Source organism: Delphinapterus leucas, chromosome 4, assembly GCF_059928025.1.
Source record: "Delphinapterus leucas isolate spDelLeu-1000000601 "Yukka" chromosome 4, BTC_Dleu_Yukka2, whole genome shotgun sequence".
Classification (NCBI taxonomy): domain Eukaryota; kingdom Metazoa; phylum Chordata; class Mammalia; order Artiodactyla; family Monodontidae; genus Delphinapterus; species Delphinapterus leucas.
Genome location: NC_143132.1, coordinates 138,491,212 through 138,516,459, shown reverse-complemented (window position 1 = coordinate 138,516,459; position 25,248 = coordinate 138,491,212). Strand labels below are relative to the sequence as shown.

General features: G+C 40.2%; 1 protein-coding gene across 1 annotated transcript in view; it reads left to right on the top strand.

Annotated features, from left to right (window-relative positions):
• The window catches only part of NEK11 (NIMA related kinase 11), a 112,176-nt gene that overhangs the window by 2,952 nt on the left and 83,976 nt on the right, over positions 1-25,248 (top strand). The window contains 1 exon segment of the mRNA XM_089911156.1: positions 258-526. Coding sequence (XP_089767282.1) covers positions 357-526 — 170 coding nt within the window. The 5' untranslated portion in view covers positions 258-356.

Sequence of the window (25,248 nt, the reverse complement as noted above, 5' to 3'; positions counted from 1 at the left end):
AGAACTTGGGGAAATTTGACTGTTACTCAGTTTTGCCAAATTTAGATGCCTGAGGGAAGGCTGTTTTTGTGAAAGACTGCCTTCTATTGGAATCTGCAGTATCTCTACCTTTTAACATTTTCTCAGTTAAGGTTAACCAATATTGGGTTGTTCAGTCCACTAATCAAGGTACAGGTATCAGTGTCAGAAACTTACACTTTTTGTTAGGAATAGTTCAGCACCCATTAGACCTCACCACTGGATTTTTCCTCTTTAAGGCATTGACCGACACTACTCGGATGCATTTGACCATCTCCTAGGAGACTTGCATGTTGAGTTTCGATAAGTAAACAAACAGTTCTCTCTTGTTTGGATCAATGCTGAAATTCTGAGAGGCTGCTAAGTGTGTGAGTGGATCAATAGCTGTTTCCACGTGTCCAAAGCCCTTGATCGCAAGAAGATACACGCTTCAACAGAAACTTGGCAGTGGAACTTTTGGAACCGTCTATCTGGTGTCAGACAAGAAAGCCAAACAAGGAGAGGAATTGTAAGTAAAAAATACTTAATGCAAATCTTGAGTTGGCTGCTGTGTGTGTGCAGCTCTTAGCTGATTAAAAACACGGAGTACTGTTTACTTTGCTTTTTGCATTAAATTAAGAATTTAGTAAGAGATAGAAAATCTCCTTGAATGATGTCTTCAGATGAGATTTTTAAAGGCATTTCAGAAGGTGAGTGAAGTACCCAAGTGACCTAGAGTAGGGAAATGGGGTAGATTATGTGAAAGTAAGATTTTTATGCATACCAAAGTCTCAATTACAGCCTTGCTTCCACTTAACTTGATTGGGACTTGAATGAGAAAATAAGAATTGTTTATAATGACTGCATTTTTAGAAATGTTAGGAAATACAAATCGATGGTAATTCACATTTGAGGTGAATAGAGTGTACTGAAGGAAATACGGTATTGACTTTGCTTGGCTTTTTCCCATGGAGGAGGTTTTCAAAGTCTGTAGTCATACAGCCCTCAAATTAGACATTTAAACCACACAGGGGCTCCCATCTAAAATTATCTTATATTGATGACCCTCTTGTTACTTCCTTTCCTTTGATTTTAATCAAACCCTATAAACTTCCATGGTAGAGAAAAACTCTAATGTTGTTGGACAGTACATCTCTTACAAATAAGGATGAATCTTCATTTTTAGCTTAAAGTTGTTTGAATTTGCTGCAGTGAAAAGTTAGTTGGAACTGAAGTTAGGATAAGAAACTTGTACATCAAACACAGGAGGAAGAGAAGGGAGAAGGAAGAGTGATACAAGAAATCAGCCCTTGAGAAGAACAGATTTCCATCCCATAATCTACTCTTTCATTCAGAGGTTTTGAGGCTACTCTAAATTGTTCCAGCTTTTGCCCATAGGACTGTGGACTTAAAATCAGTGTGATAAACTTTTCTACTTCTTAATATGTCATAGGAACTATAAAAGCAAATGTTACTGATGCTACTATTTTATTTAAAAATCAGCCTTTTAAATGGTCTCTGTGTCCAGAATTTTAAAAAGTAGTTATCTAGACTTCATAATTTTTGATAAATTCCTATGTGAAGAATGGGAATAATGCTGGGCACTTTTCTGGTGTCCTGAACATGCTTTATGACTTCTACCAAAAAATAATTTTTTACCTTAAATCCTAGAGGTATACTCTTCCAGCTGTTTAGAACAGGATGATAAATTTATGAAAATTACTAGAGACCCTTTATGGAAACATTAAGAGTAAGGCCTAAATCTGACCCAAGAGTTATAAAAATCATAATGTAAAGAATGTATCCAATTTTGGTTTCTTCAACTAATGAGGAATGTGAAGAATTTAAGAGAATAGGAAAAAAAAGTTGATTAAAGGGATGTGACATAAGATGTACGAAGACGAAACTTGAAAGTTTCAGACTTGAGGTGATGGGGGTGTGTGTGTGTGTGTGTGTGTGTGTGTGTGTGTGTGTGTGTGTGTGTGTGTGTGTGTGTGTGTGTGTGTGTGTGTGTGTGTGTAGGGAGGCGGGAGGAGGATGAGAGAGATGAGGGGGCTGGGGCCTGTTGAATGGGAAGTGATTTGTTAGTGACCTTCACTGTACCTGAACTCATCTTAGGACGTATGACTTGAGCTGAAGATGGCAGACGAAGCCTAGGTGTGTAGAGTAAATTCAATAGTGAGGATAATTGACAAATCATTTGATACCAAAGGTCTAGTCTAAAATCTCTTGGACAGGAATCATTCATCATCAGAATCTCTACAACATATTACGTACTGGTCACATTCAACTTTCAGATGTCTTTTGTTTGGCTTGCAGAGTTGTTTCTTTTTAAATCTAAATTAGTTGCCAGTATTTAAAAATGGGTCGCTTTCATAAAATTGAGCTTTTCATCTTCTCTTGAAAAAAATCAAAATATTTGCTAACACTGCTGCCTGTGTAGCCAGTGTGGGCTGGAGCTGCAGGCAGCGGCCCTCTTTAGGCAGACCCTGGACTCCGCTCCGATTCACCACGTTCCCCCCACTCCTCACCGTTTCTTACACCTTTCCACTACCTGCCTACTTTTGTAGACGTTTGACTTTTAGAACTGCTGAAATCATGAAGAATCATGGATATGGCTGCTCACAAAATCTTAGAATGCTCAAAGGAAGGCAGTACAGTGTCACGGGTTAAGACCACAGGCTTTGAAGGTGAACAGGTCAGGAAGTAAAGCCAGTCTTGTTCTTAACTGAGATTAAGGTTATGCAGGTTCCTAACCTGAGCTTCAGTTTTCTTAGACACCACCCAATAACTGCAACTGGAACTCTCTACTAAATGGAAGCTTTTCTTTTTACATTACACTTTTAAGAGAGGAAAGTCTCCCAAGCAAAGCAATGTGATGTCAGGTATGTGATTTTAAAACCTTCTTCTAGGATCTTTCTTGAGATTGTAACGCTTCTGTTGCCATCTCTTCTTTCATATCTCTTCTTTCATATCTCTATGGCTGCCGGAAGGAAACTGGTCCTCAGAATGTTGACCTTTTAGCTGTGCAAGGTAGCAGCTCATCAGCGATTGTTGTGTTTAATGCATATACAGAGGCAGGAAACTAAACTCATATTTTTAGGATCCTTTCCTGAGAGTGTTGACAGGTGAACCTTTGGTTTGTGATCAAAGCACATCAACAAGTACCACCCTTTCTTCAAGCAATTTGGTTAGATAAGGTTTTAAATTCTGCTTTACATACTAGGCCATAAACATAGGAAATTGGTTAAGGGCTGGATAGAAAATACCTTCTAAAAAGATTTCTGTAATGTTATGAATGGTGCTCCCTTAACAGATCAGAGTAGATCTGATTCTCTTCACGTTTTGCAGACACACCCCTAACCTTCTGAGATAATAAGGAAAGTGTATGGTACCTTTACATGCCAGACTACCCCGTGGTACCCTTGTTAAAGGAGGGACTTAGGTAGACCGTGAGCCCCAGCTGGTCTGTAGGACACTTGTTACCAGCCTCTGTGAACTCTAGGTCCAGGCGATATGCACTTTAGATTTAATTAATCAAAGAACTTTCCCTTTAGACAGTTGCAATTTATCACTGTGCCACTTGAGGGCACCACTCTACCATCGACATTTTTCATATACTATGATGTTGTGAATTTTAATTACAATGTAAATACCATATTCCTTTGCATTTTTATTGACTTTCTGCATTCGCTATGGAATTAAAAAAAAAAGGCCACAGGCATTACACTTGATTAATGTATGTTTCGAGAGAGGGTTTTTTTTTTTGGCATAAAAATATCTGGGGCTTCCCTGGTGGCACAGTGGTTGAGAATCTGCTTGCCAATGCAGGGGACACGGGTTCGAGCCCTGGTCTGGGAAGATCCCACATGCCGTGGAGCAACTGGGCCCGTGAGCCACAACTGCTGAGCCTGCGCGTCTGGAGCCTGTGCTCCACAACAACGGAGGCCGCGATAGTGAGAGGCCCGCGCACCGCAATGAAGAGTGGCCCCCGCTCACTGCAACTAGAGAAAGCCCTCGCACAGAAATGAAGACCCAACACAGCCAAAAATAAATAAATTAATTAATTAAAAAATATATATATATATCTGGTATTCTTTTTTTAGTTATCACAGTAGAATAAAATTAAGCTTAAAATGATTAGTGAATGAGATAGAGGTTTTTACTTTATTATATTCTGTGTCATGAAATTCACAAAACAGTATTTGGGAATATTTTCTTTCATAATTATGGAAACTCTGGACTAATGGATGTGAAGGTGTGATAATGTTGACTCATATTCCTAAAGATTATTCTAATTCTAGCTCATAATTTTATATTTTTGTTAAGCTGTCACTTTTTTTTAAACATTTTTATTGGCATATAATTGCTTTACAATGGTGTGTTAGTTTCTGCTTTATAACAAAGTGTATCAGTTATACGTATACATATATCCCCATATCTCTTCCCTGTTGCATCTCCCTCCCTCCCACCCTCCCTATCCCACCCTTCTAGGTGGTCACAAAGCACTGAGCTGATCTCCCTGTGCTATGCGACTGCTTCCCACTAGCTATCTGTTTTACATTTGGTAGTGTACATATGTCCATATATACACTATCACTCTCTCTTTGACCCAGCTTACCCTTCCCCCTCCCTGTGTCCTCAAGTCCATTCTCTAGTAGGTCTGCGTCTTTATTCCTGTCTTGCCCCTACGTTCTTCATAACCATTTTTTGGTTTTTTTTAGATTCCATATATATGTAAGCTGTCAATTTTTTATTAAGCAAACCTACAAGATTTTGATAAGCTAGTAAGTTACTTTGGCCCTTAGCATACTGTGTGTAATTTAATAGAAAAGAGATGTTAAGGAAATAGGCTTACCCTGAATTATATGATTATTTGTACATGATTAAAATACACAATCGTGGCCATAGTTGGTGAATTTCAACATGAATCTTATCAGCATAGGATGCTGGTTTTAAAAAAATTTCATCACACTTAAGATATGGTGACATTATTATGTGAAGTTGATTTTCTGCCCTAGTCTTTTAGTTTGTCAACTCAAGTATTTAATACAATTTATGTAATAAACCTTTGCTTTGGACCGAGTACCAGAGAGGAAACTGAAGCAATAGGATACAAGGCTTGGCCCTTAGGAACTTCCAGTCTAGAAGAGAGTCAGAATTAACATACATAAAACAACCAGCAGCCAGTGCAGTGCTTTAGCACCTGTGTGGCAGGTTGCTCTTAGAGATGTTGGAATGGCCACTGCCCAGCTCCCTTTTAGCTACATACAGTCATTATCTTACTGGTATCTGTACATTATGTAAGAGTTTTCATTCTTTCCCCCCTTGGTTCTGTCCATGTAATATCTAAATATTTCCCCCCTTAACTGTGCACCTACACTTTGGTCTTTGCCTACATATAGTCAACATGGTTAACATGGAAATGCTTTCTCTCTCCACAGGACATTTGTTCCCAGCATGAGGATCTTAAATAGGAAAGGCTATCATTTCCTTAGAGAAGTGTCCTCAAGCCCACACACTGAGGCCTAGGACCCTGCCTCCCAGGAGAGCTCTTGGGCCTGTATTAGAGTAGATTTTCAAAAGTCCTAACAAGCAGATTTCCCACCCAGCCATGGAGACAATATGGAGGAGAGGGGTTTGGGGGTTGCTGATAGAATTAGTCACACTGACAGCAAGAGAGGAGTGGCCTTAGACCTTAAGAGTGAAGGAGGTGAAAAGTTATAAAGAGGTAATAAAAAACCCCACAACAGTCTGGGTCCTTTATTGTAAAGCAAAATGGCTCTCCTTAGCCCAGTCCCTTCTGAGGACATCTCAGGCCTACAGCCCATTTCCAAAGTGTTGTGTTGAGCAGTAGCCACCAACAGGGGTGGGGCGGTGGGAGTCAGGGCTTTTGAAGGACAGAGCCATAGTTAAGCCACCACATTAGGATCCATTCCTCAGCTTTTCATCTTAATATACTTCGAGATGGTCAGTCTTGGTGAGGGGCTTATATTAACCAAATTCAGTTAAGATGAATCTATAAATCATGGTGCCACTTAATTCTGGGCCTAGAATGAATAAGTATCTCCTTTCATGTACCTTTCCACCGTTTTCTGGTGTGAGTCTGGAGAAGCTGAATATCTAATCAGAAGTGAAAATATAACTAAAACAAAATAGGTGGAAGAATTTAGACAGTTATTTGATTAGCCAGATAAAGGGTCTCTTCTTCATAGCAGAGAATATCGTTCCAAGTGACTGTTTTCCTGGGGACCCTCAGCGCCAGCGTGTGTCTGCTGAACAGCTCCAGAGGCACGTACATACAGGTAACCCTAGGCTACCTCCTTTTCCAATATTGAAGGTAATGTGCGCATGTTTTACAAAAAGTGCTGGTGTGCATAAAGCAGGAAAATGATCTGTAATCCTGCCACCCAACTTCTGGTCTTTTCTGTAAGCACTGACAGACATTTAATCTTCAAGGAGACATATGGCATTGGTCATGGTGGTTGCCTCAGATTGAGGATGAGGAGTGAAGGAGACTTGCTTTTCATTGAACCCTTTTTGTACATTTGGAATTTTATACCATGTGCAAGCTTGAAAAAAATCCACATAATAAAAGTAAAAGAAACTTCACATATTCATTCAACAAATCTGGTCCCCATTTTCTGGTCACTTGGAGCTTGATTTGGGTGGTTCTCAATTGTGGCTGAACAGTAAAATAACAATATTAAAAATACACCTCTGAGTCACACCCCAATACGTTCTGTTTTAACTGGGCCACACCCCAGGCATCTGGATTTTTGAGAGCTTCCAGGTGATTTGAATGTATAGCTAGGCTTGAGAGTATCTGCTTTAGTGGGAGAGAAAAACACTTATTGTATGATCATAAAAGTAAATAATTACAAACTGCCATTAAGTATTGTGAAAGAAAAGTCTTGGTTGCTGTAGGTACAACAGACCTGTCTGAGATGGCAGGATGAGCTTTGGTGAGGCAAGGCTTCCCTGAGAACATGCTGTTTCAGCTGAGACCTCAAGAATGATTAAGAACTAGCCAGTGGTTTTCACGCGTTATTGGGCATCAGAACTGGAAGGCAGGTTAAAACACAGATTGCTGGGCTCTACTCCCAAACTTCCTGGTTTAGCAAGTCTTGGTGGGGCCTGAGAATTTGCATTTCTAACAGCTGTTGCTGCTGGCCTGAGAACTGCAGTTTGAGGACCACTGAACTAGGCAAAAGGATGGGAGAACATTTCCATTCAGTGTATATATAATTTTGCATCTTTTTTTGGAAACACTAAAATATAAGCATTTTCCCATCTTATCGAATATTCTTAAAAGCATTATACAAAATGCCTGCATAATAGTCCACCATATGGCTTTAATGTCGTTTAGCTCCTTCTTGTTGGCTAGGTAGATTCTGGTACTCTCTTTGAAGTAGAAGTAAAAAACTATTGTGCCTTTTTGCATCCTCAGAGATTTGATGTAATGATTGTTTCATCATATCCTTTCTGTCAATGGTATAAGTCTGGAAAACTAATGAGTAACTGAGCTTCAATCACTGAGAAGTGATGGGCATTCTGTGCATTCAGTTGAAGAATATTTGAGCCAGTTATGGATTATGGCCACATTTGCTCAGATGCTCAGTTGTAATTAGAGAAAAAGGATTTCCTCCATTTTCAAGTTTATTTCTGACACATTGAGAAATGGAGAAGTCAGTTTTCATATTATAAGGAATGAACTAAAAAGCCTCCCTTTCTGTGTATAGGTTTTCAGGGTTTACAAAAAAGGACATTATTTCCTCTTAGAGAATTAATAAATTGATTATAGTAGCCTGCCAGTGTCAAAAATAATTAAAAATGAGTAATAGTTCTTAACTAGAAGGCATAGATTTTTATAATATTTGAAACAGCTTTCAGTGACTCAGAATGTGACAGTAATTTCTGCTATTTAATAGCAGATAGCCTTCAGCAAAGCTACTGTTTACATTTTGCACCTGCTAACACCAATGCACCTACTAACACCTATTTATGGATTTTCTGTCTGATTTACTTAATTATTTTAACATATCCTTACTTTCAGTTTTGAGTCATTCTAAATAAAACAGTAGATTTAATAAGTCCAGCTTTGAGCCTGTTCTCTGCACTCTTATTAAAGCTGTTATTTCTATAGTATTAACAGGAGTTCTCCCCAGTGGGTATCTGTGATGGTAGAATTGGGTTATTGAGTGGGCTGAGTTAATTTAATAGGAATCAGTGGTTTATGCAGTGGAGAGTTATGAAGACAATTTGGAGGAAACTAATGATTTCTTTCTATTTTTCCCTACCAGAAAATACAGTTTTCTTCATTTTTTTTATTGTAGTGATCATATCTTTTTCCCCTTAAAATCTTCAGTCTTTTAATAGAGCTTATGAGTGCATCTTAAAATCTCTTTTAAAGTAGTTCATGTTCTGGAGGATATTGTGTGTAGGTTCCACCTAGGTAAATCTGGACAGGGTAAGTTTGAACTTAGACTTCACTTTGGGCTTTGCCAGTTCTTGGTCTGCAGTAACTCAAGCCTTTGAGCTCTGGCAGTTTTGCAACATGTAAGGGTTGGGAGCTGGAAGGGAAAAGGACAGAATAGAAGGCAGGTTGCACACTGACTTACCTCAGTCATGGTAATGAGGTTGACGTTCTGGGATAAATGATTTACATCTTCCTGAGGCTGCTTTGCTGCATGTATTAGCATAAAAGAAGCAATGAGCTTTTTACCTAGTTTTTAATATTTACGGATGAGAGATGACTAATAAATAAAATATTTTAGGATGAGTAGGATGCAGGGAAACCCTCCATTTCATTTTGTCTTGGGCAGGGGGCCAAACAAGCCTGCTTGAAGACTGAATCACCAAGAAGCATTTAGAAGGAAGACAACAGCACACAAAAAGCCTTTTTTAAAATGCTTTTTTCTTACATTACTATTGTTTGAAAGAAAACAAAAGTGATTTATTTAAAATACGACTGTTGACAGGAAAAAAGTGTAGATAAATTAGTATATTTATTAGATTTTCAGACTGGTTGTTTAAATTCTTTCCTTATCCCATTCTATTCTTCCAATGTATTGTTTTGGTGGATTTGTGAGTAGGGAAGCTAATGGTTTTGCTAACACTGAATAATACCCCCAGGAAATAAGGAATGTTATTCTTCATAAGTGTATGAGATGGGGGGAGGAATATCTAAGCTATTTTAGTAAATAATAATTTTTAAATGTAATTGGATATGCTGGTCCTTTAACATTGTCATTGTTGACTACCCCAAGTTTTAAAAACAGGAGATTTGTGTAAGCCTATTACTTTAAATGTGATTTTTGTCTCATTTATTCAATAAATAAAACAAAATACTTTAAGGATGAATGTACAAAATGCAAGAACAAAACTTTATGGGCATAGGACAGTTCAAGTTTTTATCCCCTAACAAATAAAGGACTTTTTTTCTGGCAAGATGTGTTATAGCAAAGACTGAGGTGATTTTTGATAGATTCCACAGGAACCTCGATGACCAAATCCAATATTTTCCGGGCTAACTTTAGTTTCCTGATGCTAAAGCAAGCATGACACCGTTGAGTATAATTTGTAACTAGCCCTTCTTGTTCTTGGTTCTATTCAAGCGGCCTTCTTGGGAGATCCTTTCCTCCAGCAGCTTTTGGCAGGACAAGCCAACCAGTGCTGGGCCTGCCACACAGTGGGCAGTTCCCTGTACTGTCACTTGTTCCTGCAGGACCATCTGAGGGGCATCTTCTTTTCCCAGTCCTTTCCCTTCTGAACTGGTCCACTTCCTTTTTTGACACGTGCATTGACCTGGGAGGAGGTATGGGCAGTTTTGACTAGTACCCACCTTTCTAATATTTTGAGCTGAAAATTTGAGTTGTGTTACCATCCATCTTTAAATAACTTGGAAAATGAGATTCATCTATAAGTTAATAGTCAAAGAAATGAGAAGGCAGAAAACTCTCAGGTTAAAATTAGTTTCTGGCTTACTTTGTTACTCTTGAGCAGATTTTCCTGGGGAAAAAGTTTGGTTGGGCTTCCCTGGTGGCGCAGTGGTTGAGAGTCAGCCTGCCGATGCAGGGGACACGGGTTCGTGCCCCGGTCCGGGAAGATCCCACATGCCGCAGAGCGGCTAGGCCCGTGAGCCATGGCCGTTGAACCTGTGCATCCAGAGCCTGTGCTCCGCAACGGGAGAGGCCACAACAGTGAGAGGCCCGTGTACCACAAAAAAAAAAAATTGGTTGCCATGACATCCGTATCTAAATAGTGAACTTAGCATGACGTAGGTGACTTAAAAGTCAACAAGGGAGAAAAACAATAACGCTTATGTTACTATTAGCTTCTTGGTCATTTATTCCTAAGCTTCATTTCTAGAACTAGTGATTTGTAAATTTATATGGGAAATATCAAGAGATATAGTTAATACCAAAGATTTCTAAAAGTAGCTTGTGTACTACACTACAATTGTATAAATTGTATAAATAATACAATTTATATTACATTGTATAATTTCATATAGTATTAAAAATAAGCAGTTAATATTATTTGACCTCATTGCTTTAAAATACTATGAAATTGAATTTCTGTTCCATAGTTTAACAGGGATACAATCACTTTTTATTTCTCAGCTGCTTTCATAGCCCCTGTCACCTGATAATTGTAAGTATGAATGAACAGTTATGAAACCTTTGACATGTTGTAGAACATACTTAGTAGGACAGCAGTGCTACTATTTAGTAATCATGTGAAAAATCCACCCCAAATTTTAGTTATTGAAAAAGCAAACCCTGGGCATGAGGAAACTTTTGGAGCTGATGTGCATGCTCATTGTCATGATTGTGGAGATGGTTTCCTGGGCATATCCATATGTCAAAATTTATCAGATTATATACCTTAAATATGTGCAGTGTATCAGTGCCAATTACACCTTAATAAATGTGTTTAGGGAATATGAACCTTGGACCGTGATGTATGAAACCTCTAAGGTTGTTAAACTGGTTGATTTTGTAGCTGCTCATGATAATCAATAGGAAATTTGGTAGCTTAAGCTTAATGTTGCTTTTTAATCTTTGGGTTCAGACCAATCAATCTTGTTTTCAGATCAGAGAAAAATCATAGGCTTTGTTTTTTCATGACCTTTATTGAGCAAGTGAGGAAGGAAGGTTAAATTCATATATTCTAGGTTTCCAAATTTCTAAGAGTAGAAAATTTGGAATATTGCAGCTTTGATTAGAATGTGTTCAGGTGTTAGTTTTCTCAACTTCCCATATGCAGTTGGCACTCAGCATTTTAATTAAAGTTTGATTAATGTTTCCACTTCTCTATTAGTTTGAGTTTGGAGAAACCTCTAAAAACCTAATGTAGCTACATCTGCCTTCCCTCAGGAGAGATTTGAGGAAGATTGGCAGCCCTTCATTTCTTCTCTCCCTTGTCTCCCTACGTCTTGCATCTCATGGGCCTCACACAAGTACAGATATTGTGGGTTTGGGGGCGAGATCAGCCAATGCAGTTTTTACAGTAATTAGATTTGCAGTTTGTTGATCAGCTGCTTTTATTTCACGTGCTCTTTGAAAGATATTTCAGTACAATGATTATTGAGCTCTAACTTAATAATTTCTGTTATTTTTAGAATTGTTTCAGAAATGAAAATTATGAGAAGGTCCAATGACAGATGTTATTTGCAAGGCAGTTTAACATTACTTAGGAAGTAAAGCATTTGGATATTTGATAAGGATGGGACTTGACAGAAACCTGAAGTAAGCCTTACTATCTTTAAAGAGGTTGAGTTTTGAGCTCAGAAGGGGTAAGGTATATTCAACAGGTTTTGAAGACCAAGAACAGTAGATAATTTCCTCCAGATAAAGTTTATTTTAGCATTATTTTGCTAGCCCTGCACAATCATAAAAACTTCCTGTATGTATGTATGTCTTTGTATATATGTACATCTACACAAAAACTATGTATGTGTGTATATATACACATAAACACACAAGTGTATATATATGTGTGTGTGTGTGTGTTCACACACGTACACAGTTTTGCAGTTCAGCACTAGTTTCAGCAGCAGAGGTTGTACTCAGCTGATAACAAATATCCTGGTCTGATGAATGAAGCGATCAGGGCTCAGTGTTTCATACACTGGAGAGACAGTGGAGTGCCCTGTGGGGACTTCCACTTTATACTAATTCAAAAGGCATTAATATGGCCCACTCATTGAAAAGCCCCCGCTGGGAGGCCCTGACTACCCTGCCTCTGCTGTGTGGGGTGATTGTGGGATGTCCCCTCGGCAGCTGCCTCTGACCCATCTTATGCCATTAGCTAGACTCTCTCCAGGATTCCTTGGAAACTGTGTGCCTACCTGAATAATTTATTACCTAGAGATCAATTATTCATAACTCATTATTACAGCTGAAATAGAATCTAAAGGTGGGATCATTCTGCACCTCATGAATATCCAACAGATCATCAGGAGATTGCAGTAGAGTTTTAAGTCCTCATGGTCCCCATTGCCTGTTTGTTTCTCTGAAGGGATCCCAGAGAGAACAGCCTTCTGAAATGGAACCAGGGTGGATGAAAGCAGTAGCAGATGACTCCCTGCTGGTTGTGCTGCACTGCTTCATCTCTTCACGCTGTTTGTCTTTTTAATTCTGGCCTTATTTACACCTAGAAATAAAATTTCAGTTTGAGATAATTTAGGAGACATTTATAGCACTTTTGGTTTATTAAACCACCCCTAGGAGGTAAACAAGGATGCAAAACTCGTCCTTAGAATATCTTTTCTGGGATAAAATGCACTAGGTACCTATAATACATTTTATTGACATTAGTCATGCTACGTTTACTTGTTTCATCAGAGTTATATCTGAGTTGTGTTTTATTTATTTTTTAGCCCATATCTTTCATATAAAGAAATGCCATATGTTTTTCACATATGTTATATAAAAAGCATTTTAATAAAAGTGTTGTGGGACTTCCCTGGTGGTGCAGTGGTTAAGAATCTGCCTGCCAGTGCAGGGGACACCGGTTCGAGCCCTGGTCCGGGAAGATCCCACATGCCGCGGAGCAACTAAGCCCGTGTGCCACAACTACTGAGCCTGCACTGTAGAGCCCGCGAGCCACAACTACTGAAACCCGCGTGCCACATCTACTGAAGCCTGCGTGCCTAGAGCCCGTGCTCCGCAACAAGAGAAGCCACCACAATGAGAAGCCCGCACACCGCAAGGAAGAGCAGCCCCTGCTCGCTGCAACTAGAGAAAACCCACACAGCAACAAAGACCCAACGCAGCCAAAAATAAATTAAAAATAAATAAATTAAAAATAAATAAAAATAAATTTTAAAAAGTGTTGTGAAAGTGTAACCAAAAGAAGCCTAATTATTTTTTCTATTAAGGAAATATAATAGGAAATTGTTTGACTTAAGCCAGACTGATTAATTTAAAAAATAATTACCAAGCTTTTAAAAATGTGTTGAAAATAGTTGGAGAGTTTGAAATTCCAGTTACCTTGGCTGTAAAGCAGAGGTTTGCCTTTGGGGTTTGGCTGCCCCTGGACTCACTGTCATTGAAGAATGGGCAGAAGTCTGTGAGCTTCACACTCTGGGCACCATCTCAGTGTGGTGTCACTTTCTTATTTACCAAAGGTAGGTTAGTACTGATTTTGAGCATAAGAGTTCTAAGATGCTGGGGTTAACCTTTCCCTGGTTAAAAACCCCAGCCTGTAGATAAAAATCCCAAACTGTTGAGCAAGGATTTTTTAGTAGCATTTCCAGATTTTTTTGTGTTGATATTGGTTCTCCAAATGAAGGCTAAATATTTATGCAAGATTTAAATGGCCTGAACCCATACCTTTCACACTGGACCATACATATGGTGTCCCAGATGACCCACCAAGCAGGAGTTTAAATATGGATTTAGTTTTACTATTGTGAAAATATATGAGTAATTAAAAAAAAATTAGGACAAGTGTGAATGTCATGGAGTAAAATTGCATAATTTTTGAATTTTTACTATAATTTTAATAGGTTACATATTTATATGGCTCAGTAAATATAAAAAGCTGTACTGTTAAAAGTCTCCTCTCATCCTTGTCCCCCTTTTTCTGAATTCCCATTCTCTTCCCCAAGACGTAACCAGTTTTTTTCCCGTGGATCCTTCCAGAGTTGCTTTGTGCATCTATAAGCGACTCTGTAATATAGATTATTTTTGTCTCCTTCTGATAAAAACTAGCGTATTACACACTTCTGTTTCATGTTTTTTTCATACGCCAAAATATCTGGGAGAGCTTTCCATGTCAGTATGAAGAGAATGTTCCCATTCTTTGTTTTAACAACTATATAGTACATTCTATTGTACGTCTGCTACTTTCCTGTTGATATATATATTTGGGTTGTTTTTAATCTTTTGTTATTAAAAATACTGCTGCAGTGTATAACCCTGAACATTTGTTCTTTCACAAACATGTCACTATTTCTTGCATGAATTTTTAAAATAAAGCTTGAGATTTCAGAGACATGTTCTGCTTTTGGAAGTCCTATTCCAGGGTATGAGTTTTTCCTTCTTTGCTACTAGGGGTGTTTTGCTGGAAAAGTTTGAGAAGCGCTGCTGGAAACTTGTTATTGAGGCCTCGTGGTGGGATGATTTTTCACTTTTTGAAATAACTTGGCTGTGAAGTGATAGTGATGACAATGTCACTTTGCCATCCTGTGTGTCTTGGAGGTAAAGGGTGTAAATCTGTTGGCAAGTTATTTATAAGCAAAAATCATATTGTAAAATTGTCTAGTTTGTGGGTAGGCAGGCAGTCGATACAGTGAAATATTTACAGCTGTGATATTTTGGGACAGCCTCAGTGCCCTCTGACCTTAAGCCCTAGAGTACCTGAAAATGTTAATAGATATTCTGTGTAAAAAGGAGTTCCATGATTAAATGAGTTTGGAAAACACTTGGCTCCACAAAATTAAACCAGTTTGTTTGCTGAGGAACTTCAGAGCCTGAAATGTGCTGGCTAAATTGTGACCCTTCAAGAGCTTTTCCCAAGTGTGTTCAGCCACTGAACTCCCTTCCCCAGGCCTCTCTGATTAGCACTAGTGTTCTGAGGAGCCCGGCTTAGGAGTTACTACCCATGTTGGACACCGTGCCACCATGTTGAAATTATTGGTCACAAGCATACGTGGTATTTAAATTTACAAGAGATTCAGTAAGAGGAATTGGAATGAAAGTCACTGTTTTAACATTGACCATCATGACCAGCAGGTGGTGCTAAAGTGACATGCAGACCAACTCCCGAGGGGGCAGCATCTCTACCGGCAGGATTAACTCAGGTCCATAAAGTCATCTTCATTTGGTTACAGTCTACCAATATTTTGATTTCACTGGTTAAATGAATAAAAAGCAGAGAATAGGTCACTAACGCATTTTTAATTCCTTCATAGGAAAAGCACAAGTCAGCTGAGAAATAAATTTGGAAAAATCTTTTTATCTTCACAGACTGTTTTAACTGGCATGAAATAGGTTTGTTTTTTCTTGCCATCTATGTATTAGGTGGACATTTCTTAGTGGTGTACACGAAGATGTATGCATGCTCTATATCGAAAGAAAAAGCCATATATTTAACTAAATGTCACTCTCCACTGTCCTTGAGAATGGCCAAGAGCAGCTTCCTTCAACAAACATCCAGCTGGTGGCTATCAAGGAGATGAAGCCGCTATGGCCACTGTCCTCCAGGAACTGGTATTGGGCTGAAAATAGGATTTGAGTGCAAATAGCTCTGTTAGAAGGGCCATGGGGTGGGAGGGATCAGGGTCTCTTAGAGGTTGAGAGAGATCTGGGCCACTTCATTCTTTTGAGGTCTATTAAATATGAGACGTTGTAAAACAGGGCAACAAAAATGGGATATGTTTTAAATTGAAATTTAAACACAAAAAATTTAACATGCAAAAGTGCAATGCAATGTGACTATACTCACAAGATAATTATAGAATTACTATAAATTCTAATTCCTAGTGTGTTATAGCTGGAGTGGCCCAGAAATGGGAAATACATTTAAAGTTGGGTGAGGACATCTTTCAGAGCTGTCAGTGTGTCTCTGTGACAGAGGGTACAATCTGTCTTGGAGCTCTGGTAAAGAGTCAACATTTAAAGCCCTTGAGGAATCTCCAGTCATGAGCAGAAGGCCATTTTGGTCACTTTGATGAGAAGCGTTGATGCAAATGATAAACCCAGAGGAGCTGCAGGGAGGAGAGGCTCTTCCAGGGAAGGGCACCTGGACCACCTGATGGGTGTGGAATTGCTGAGATGGCCTAGGGAAAGGTTATAGCTTAGGTTGACGGGTGTCTGCTGATACATGGGACCAGTCTGATGACCCTTCAGAGGCGCAGTTGGGCAGCCTTTCCACCCTGTCCCTCCATCCTCCTCGCTTCAAGGCTTTGCCTCTTTTTCCAGATGTAGCAGAGCAGGGCTCATGTCTTCCTTAACTGCCTGGACTGTGTCCCTCCCGGGGACAGGAAGGCAGTGATGCCTTGCTGTTCCCGGGTGAGGAGGGGGGGTCGCTCTCTTGATTCGAGGATGTATCTCGCTGAGTCCCACAGGAAAAAGTATAGTGATCCAGTTTACATCAGCCAAATGCTTGATGCCACAGAGTCATTCATTCAGTGCAGTTAGGAAGTGGTGTGTACCTTAAGTAACCCGCAGTGTGAGTGGGTGGGTTGCTCACTGTGTCAGGTGCTCTTCTAGGCCTGGGATACAGCAGTGAACACAGCAAAGTCTGTTCTCAGGGGGATACATTCTGGTGGAGCTAAGGAGAGAGAGACAGTGGATAAATCAAGTTATATAATGCACTGGAATGTGATTAAGTGCTATAGAAAGAATAAAACGGGGAAAGAGAATGGGAGTGCTGAGTGTGCTCGTCCATGGTTCATATTATGTTTGGTATTAGAATGGTAATCAATAGTGACTCTGACCAAAAAAAAGCCAAGATAAAAGACCATCAGAAGGAATTTTGGAGCAAAACCTGTCATCAAAGCTCTTGTTTTCCCAGTAGCAGAGGGATACAACATTTTTGCATATGTTTGTGTTTCTAAGTCTGGGCAATAGCACAGAGAGACCGTGTTATTCAGTTCCTTTTTCTGGAGGTTGGAGCCATGTTACAGGGGAAGAAGGATGTCTGTGGGTGGGGGAAATGGCCCTTGAGTTTTCCTCTGAAGGGCTTTAACCTCATTTCACTGTCTTGAGGTTCAGTGGAGATGTCTATGAAATCTCTGGCTGGTTCGCACCGTCTCTGCCTTGTTGTGTGTCCTTCTCTGCTGAAGAGATTTCATATGGATGAATGGTGCTGTGGTGTTGGGTTGGGAGAGATCTCGAAGGAGATAGCCCACCCCCCCACCCTTGGGTAGGGAGGGGGTATGTTAAGAGGTGGGTGTTTTCAGAGGGGCATTCAGCTTCATGCAGTGCCTCCAGCAACAGCCAGTATGCCGTGGGTTTTCCCATGATCGGGGACAGTGATGGAGGCCCTCAGGAAGTCCTCCATGTGGGGCCTGAAAGTCTCCAGACACTTGCATTAATGGTTTCTCTTGGGGAGCACATGGGTCTAATGCTCAGTGACTACTGTTTTTTATTTTTAAGTGTCATCCCGAGATATGGGTGCCTCCCTCCCGGAAGATGGGCTGTGCCCTGCAGTGAGAAAAGCATGCAGCATTTGATGCTCCCTCGGAGCAAAGCCCCTCGCAGTGGGAAAGCTGGCCAGGGTGCTGTCCATGGTGCTGGCCTCGCTGCTGTGCTTCCAGACGTGGGCCCCCATCTCTGACTTGAAAAAGGATAGCCAAGGGCGTCAGAGCTGATGCCTTCCACAGGTGGGCACCTCCTTCTGTCCTCTGTCCCCAGTCTCAGGGAAAGCCAAACCAACTGTGGGTCAGGGCTTTTTAGACACTGAAGAATCTCCACTTCAGGCTGAGGGTTGAAAGCTGATGATATAATGTCTGGATATTTCTTGTTGTATTCTATATAAATGAAACACATGGACTCATCTCCTAATGTCCCAAAGCCTCCATCACAGTTCCCTTACTACAGCTGAGGTCACTGAGGAGAGGTGATAGGCATAGCCCTAGGGTGCGCTAGAGAGCCGAGAATATTGTAACTGAAGATTTAACCATTACATTTGAAAACAAACTCTGTAATTGATAAAGGATGAAGTATTTGATTTTCTTTTGTCATAACTTTCTATGAATATAAAATTGATCAAAATTGATCCCAAAAATCACAGAAATTTGTCTTTCTATATTGTTTCCCATTAATTATAGTGTTACTTTTTCTTTTGAAAAAAAACAAAGTACTTCAACAATATCATTTCATTTGAATTTTCAGTAGTTCAATGAGGATGCTTCAAATAAAAAGTTTTTTTAAAAAAAATTCTAGGTAAACTACAAGGTATTACTGATCTCTTGTTCAGGAGAACCCTTAATACTAAAAATACATTTTCAGATTATTTTAAGGAGAAGCATTATTATTCTTGGTCCTCATGAAAATAGATTTTACCTCATTGAAACTACTATGAATTGCTTCAATTTTATTTCAAGGTACTTTTTCTGATGCTGGAGACTCATATACAAGAGGAAATTTTATTATATACATTAATTTTGCTTTTTACCCACATTCTTAGAGTTAGGGTAAAACTATTCTAACTTAATAGTCATATTTCCCTGACATAAGTTAGAATTTTAGAAGTGCAACCCACAAGAAATAAAACCTGATCTTGAAGTGTAATAAAAATCCCATCAGAGTCTCGTCATTCATGGGAGCTCTGTCAATGTGCATTTAACCCGTCCATATAGTCCCTTTAGGACCTGAACCAACTTAAGATCTATCCACATGGTATGAGTTATATGTGTTTAATAGCACTTGTATCAAAGTGTGCACATAGTTGATTCCTGTTTGATTGGCCTTTTCTACAGACTTTAGAAAGTCAATTTTTAAGTGAGCCCACTGGTGGTAGCGTTGCTCCGAGTACCTGATTTGCATCGGCAGATAAAGATGTTTCAGTTCCCGTAGATATTCCTATGGCTTCCTGACTTCTTCATCTGTGACCATGGTCTCACAGCCCTTCCATGTTAAGAACATTCACAGCAGCGATGGACACATAGGGAATTGACAGATTTGAGCCCTGCCTCACTTTATCAAATGTGTAAAAGCAAAATTGATCCAGTGACCAAGAATGAGATTGGTTAGTTTAGCATGAGTCAATTATAAATAGCTTTTATGTTTGAATATTATAGGTGGGACTGGCTACAAACTTTGTGGCGCCCAGTACAAAATGAAAATGCAGAGCCCCTTGTTAAGAAATTATTAAGAATTTCAAGCCTGTGATAAAAGAGCATTAAGCCAAGTGTAGGGCCCTTCCGATCTTCGCGCCCTGTGTGCCTGCACAGGCCCTATGCCCAGGAAGCCAGCCTTGAGCACAGGATAGCATGGAGATTGCCATGTGGGAGGAGCAGCAAATAGAGTCTCCCCCTTATGACAGACCCCATGGCATAGTTTAATAGCTTCACAATAGTTACTATTTTGGTTCCAGGGGTCTATAGATAATTAGCAAGGGTGAAATCATCTTGTTTGAACGTATCTTTATAACCTCACATGAAATCTTAGACATAAAGACCTGGGAGGCCATTTTCAAATGAGAGAAAATATTCTTTGTCTTAACCTTGTTAACTGGCTTTCATTGCTTTCCTCATTGAGGCAATTTATATAGACTTCTGATGATTAAGCTGAAGTTTATCTGGTACAGTGTTCTCTGGGGTGAAGGATGATAGATTAAGCGTAGGTGGTGTTTCACATTCGCTCCATTTACTTTCCTTGTTTTCCCTGTTACCTGAGAGCAAATGGCCCTAAAGCCTACACCTCTAGCTTTGCTCCTTCACCTGTTATGCAGTTTCATATTTCTAGGGTCTAAAGGAAATCTCCCTTTGAATATCTAGGCAATGTCTGAAATTTAGCAAATGAAATGGAAAGCATCCTTTTATTTCTGGTAGTTACCACTCCCAATTCTGAAGACTGGTAAATAGCATCACATGTGACTGCCTTCTCTGCCCACCACATGGCCAGTCACCTGCCAGTTCTTCCTTAAGAATCTTCAAAATTTACCTTTATTCTCCACTGTCACCTTACTATAAGCCTTTATAATTTTACATCTGTAGTAGCTTCCTGGCTGGTGGGCGACTCTACTCTTTCCTCAAGCTCAAGGATAACCATTTTTTCAAAATGCTCTTTTTATAATGTCACTCTCTTGCTAAAGATCTTACAGCTCTTGAATCTCTCCTGTCAGACAAAATTTAAATTAAGCCTCATATTCAAGGCATTCTGTCAACTGGACCCTCTCTCTCTGTCTGAACTGTATTAGTCATTATTCTTCAACATGACCAGTCCACCTCCCCTCCCCACACTCCTAGGAGAGAGTGTGCAAAGGCATTTTAGCCTTTAACCTGGAAGGTTTTCTGGTTCAGATCACAAGGTTATAAAATGTCTTTTTGGTGACTAGAGTGCCCCAAGACTGATGGTGAGCTGCCAGGTACCATCTATTCCTTGGTTATACAGCGATGTACAGATTACCCCACAGCACTGCAGTTACACTGCTTCACATATATTCTGTCACCTTAAATTGTGCTCCGTAGTTATGGAGAACCTTGTAATTATTTCCTATCAACAATTTTTGTACACTGAAGCTCTTCACCTAAAATCTAAGCTCCTAGAAGACATGAATTGGGCTCTTAAGGTTTTTTTACATGCCCCATGGCAGCCAGTGTTGCCAGTGCCCATTAAATTCACGCATTATCAACTCAGTCATCCATCGATTGAACATTGTGTGCTCTACAACCTGATGCCCTGGACTTGGGACTAGGCACCGATGACATCAAGAATCAGGGGCCCAGGAAGGCCACTCTGGTGGTGGCAGTGGCAGCATGATGGAGTTCCCGGGGCTGGTGATGTCAGCAGGGAGGTTGTCCCTGTTCTGGTCCTCCTGAAACTCCTGGTGACTCTGTGACCCACCCACTAAGTTTGTAATAAATTCCTTCTGGGCTTCACTCAGCCAAGTCTTATTTTGTTGCTTGGAACCGAGAAACCTGGCAGACAACAGGAAGATAAGTACACATGTATTATGGTCTCTAGAGCGAGATAGCTTGTGTGGGCCTGGGGGAATCAGAGAAAAGCAAGACGTAGAAAAAACATCCAGAGGGAAGAAAAGCATACAGATTCTTCTTTAGTAGAGACTCAGTCCATTTTAGATACAGCAAATACCAGGATATGTTATCATAAGGCAGAATATTTTAAAATTAATGGAATCTACCTGGTACTTTCCCTACAAGGACCACACGCTGTCTACATCTCAGCCAATTGCGACTCCCTTCTGCAACTTTCATAGCAAATAGACCAGCCAAATGCCAAGCTCAGTCGATGTCACGTAATGAGGTGACGTCCTCCTGCCTGTGACTGTTGTCCACTAGCCCCACGCCTGCAATCTAGAACAGCATAGATCTCATGTTTACCTCTGAATACATCACAGCTCTTCAGATGTTTAAAGAATCTTTAGTTCAGTTAAGGTAGTAGTTATCAAACTTCAGTGTGTGGTGGAAACCTCCCCAGGACGTTGTTTACATGTGGATTCTGAGGCCAGAAAGTTTGACCCAGTAGGTCTCAGTTGGGACCTAGGAGCCCTGGGTGATTCTGCTATAAGCGGTTTGTGACTTCTATTTATTAAGCCCCCACTGTATGCCCAGTTTGGACCAGGGGCTGGAGTAAATACAAATAGGAATATACATTTTTCCAAAGAAGATACACAAATGGCCAATAAAGCATATGAAAAAATACTCGACATCATTAGCCATCAAAGATATGCAAATAAAAACCACAATGAGAGATAACTTCATATCCACTAGGATGGCTAGAATAAAAGTGTCCATGAGGGTGTGGAGAAATTGTAAACCTCATACACTGCTGATGGGAATGTAAAATGGTGCAACCACTTTGCAAACCAATCTGCCCACTCCTCAAAATGTTAAGCATAGAATTACCATATGACCCAGCAATTCTACTCCTAGAATATGTTTTCCAAAAGAAAAACATATCTCCACAGCAAAACTAGTACACGAATGTTTATAGCAGCATTATTCCTAATAGCCAAAAAGTGGAAGTAATCTAAGTGTCCATCAACTGACAAATGGGTAAACAAAATGTGGTCTATCCATAGAATGGAAAACTACTCAGCCATAAAAAGGAATGAAGTACCAAAACAACATGGATGAACCTTGAAAATATTAGTGAAAGAAGCCAGTCACAAAATACCACATGTGGTATGATTCCATGTATATGAAATGTCCAGAATAGGCAAATCCATATAGACAGAAATCACAGATCAGTGGTGGCCAGGAACCATGGAGCATGGGGATGGGAGTGACTGCTAATGGGTGAAGGGTTTCTTTGGGGATTGAATTAGTTTTCGAGGGCTGCTGTAACAATATATCACAGACTGGGTGGCTTAAACAATAGAAATGTATCTCTCACAGTTCTAGAGGCTGGAAGTCCAAGGTTGAGGTGCTAGAGGGATTGGTTTCTTCTTAGACCTCCCTCCTTGGCTTGTAGATGGCAGCTTCCTCATCGTCTTCATGTGGACTTTCCTCTGCGTGCTACCGTAGCATGTCCCTGATGTCTCTTTCTCTCTCCTTATAAGGACACTGGTCATATTGGATTAGGGCCCCACCCTAATGGCCTCATTTTAGCTTGATCATCTCTTTAAAGAACTTCTGAGGTATTGGGAGTTGGGACTTCAACCTGTGAATTTTGGTGGTGGGGGGTGCATAATTCAGTCCATAAGAGGGATGATGAAAGTGTTCTGAAACTACACAGTGATAGTTTCAAACCTCTGAGAGTATACTAAAAACTAGTGAACTGTACACTTCAAAAGAATAGATTTTATGGTACCTGACTTATATCTCAATAAAGCTGTTAGGAAGGAAAAATAAAAACCAAATTGGACACGGCTCTTGCCTTTAAAGAGCTTACAGGCCAAGCAGGCCAACCAGGTTGTAAATAGGCACTTTCAACCCCTTGCAGGGCCTGCTAGACGCCGGTGCACTTACCCTATTTTTATAGGGTGGAGAAGACATTGCAGAAGGGCGCGTAGGAGCCAAGTCTTACAGGACGAATATGAATCTGCCAGAAAAATGGTAAAGAGAGGGTGTCCCAGGCAAAGGAAATAGCATGGAACCCTGGCATATACAGGGACTGTATGATGTAGTTATCTTACTCTAATTTCTCAATATTATCAATATTTCAACTGCTGCTTGGAGGTTATATTAGTCCTGAAGTGGAAAGAGCCTCGGCCTTAAAGTCAGATTCCCCTCTGTTCGTATCTCAGTCTCTCCACATACTTTGGACAGTGACCTAAACTCTCAGTTTTCTCATCTGTAAAATGGGGAAAGTAATAACTACTCTGTATGGTTACAAGTATTAAGCGAATGACACAGGAAATATCCCTAGCACCTTCTCATAAGTTACTGCTCAAAATATATTAGCCCTGTTCCCTCTCATTCCTCTATTCCTTGGGTAACCTGATTTAAGAACCCTGAACATTGTAATTGTCATTCTTGGTGACAATATACCCCTTGAAATTAGGTTCCCAGGCCTGAACACAAGGGACTGGATAGAACCAAGTATATTGATGCTAAAACCTTTCATACATTTCAAAATGATCTTAGAGTCTCAGGAACTCTTTTAGCGGTCACATCATATTACATTCTTGTATTGAACTTTGCGGGGCAAGTACTCTCCTCCCCACACACTACCATCAGAATGTTTATAGATGAGATAGTCTACTCTTCAGCCACATTTCACTCATCTTTGATTTGCGGATTTGATTTTCCCACCTGTGACTGGAGAACTTCAGGTTTAGCTTTGCAAGTCCAACCTGGGTGGTTTCCAGATCACATTTCAGCTTCTTTCATCACTTTGGAAAACTGACTCAGCCTGTGTCTATTGATGATGCTGCCTGGCTTTGCATCTTCTGCGAACTTGGTAAATATGTCTTTTGGGAATCTTCATCTTAGTCATTAGTAAAATGTTGGTGAAGATATCGTTAGGGATGGAACCGAGGGCATTACAAGAGGGCGTACCTGCAAATCGGCCTGAGACCCAAGACTCCACGATGTTTGGGTTGCTTGTTCAGCCGGCCATGGGTCCACATGGAGTCTGCATCTCTCCCATGTTAAAGGATGTCACAAGACTCTTCTCATTTACAGCTGTTAACATGACTTCATCAGATGGGCAGGAATCATGATATCCCATGACTAATTGCTTCTCTCTGATCTTCCAATCAAATAACCCTCTAACAGAAAGGAATTAGGTTAATTTAGTATGGCTTGTTCTCTGTAAGCCCACATGAGCCTCTGTTGAACACTGTTTCATGTTCTAAATGCTTACAAGCAGTCTGTCAGTTCTTCGACTTGGCCAGAGATTGGTGTCAGGCTTACTGCTCTACAATTTCTGAAAGACACTTTTCTTGAAAATGAGAACAGTACTTTTTTGGTAGGGGGAGGCAGGAGAGCACCTCTCCCTTTTCTCCTGATTATTCAGATTATCAACATTGGTGCAGAGAATGTATCTTCAAGTTGTGTTCTTGGCATGCAGCTCACCTGGGTCTGACTCCATAAACTCAGAAGGCAGGATCCCAGGGTGGTGAGGGGCCCAGAGTTCAGAATTGGGGGGGGGGTCTCAGTTTCATTATTACCAGGTGTGGTCACTCAATCAACTATGTGCCTTTAAGAGAGGGTCTTAGCCTGTCTGTATCTCAGTCTCTTCATTTCAAAAATGAGGATTGTAACAATCTCTTAGCACAGTGGCTGTGGTGCCAAGTAACTGCTCCTCATATGGCACCTGCTGCTGTCACAGTTAACACCAGTGTCACTGTTTTAGTGGCTGGATGTTTTCTCAGGATTGGCTCATATCTTGGTTTTGGTTCTCTTTTTAGGATATTCATTTCATCCCTTTAAGGTACATGACACTTTCTGATAGCTTGTTATGCTTTGTCTCTGCGCTCCCTCTGGATTGCAAAGCCGGCATGGGCAGAGGCTGTGCCTTGGACAAGGAGAGTGTCTTGCACAGCTCAGGTGCTCTGTACACAGGTACCGAGTTTAGAGACTAGAATTGAGGTAAGAGTTGAGAAGGTTTCCTCATAAGTTCAACATCAAAGTGTTGTAAGTTGGAATTCTGTTTCTGAATG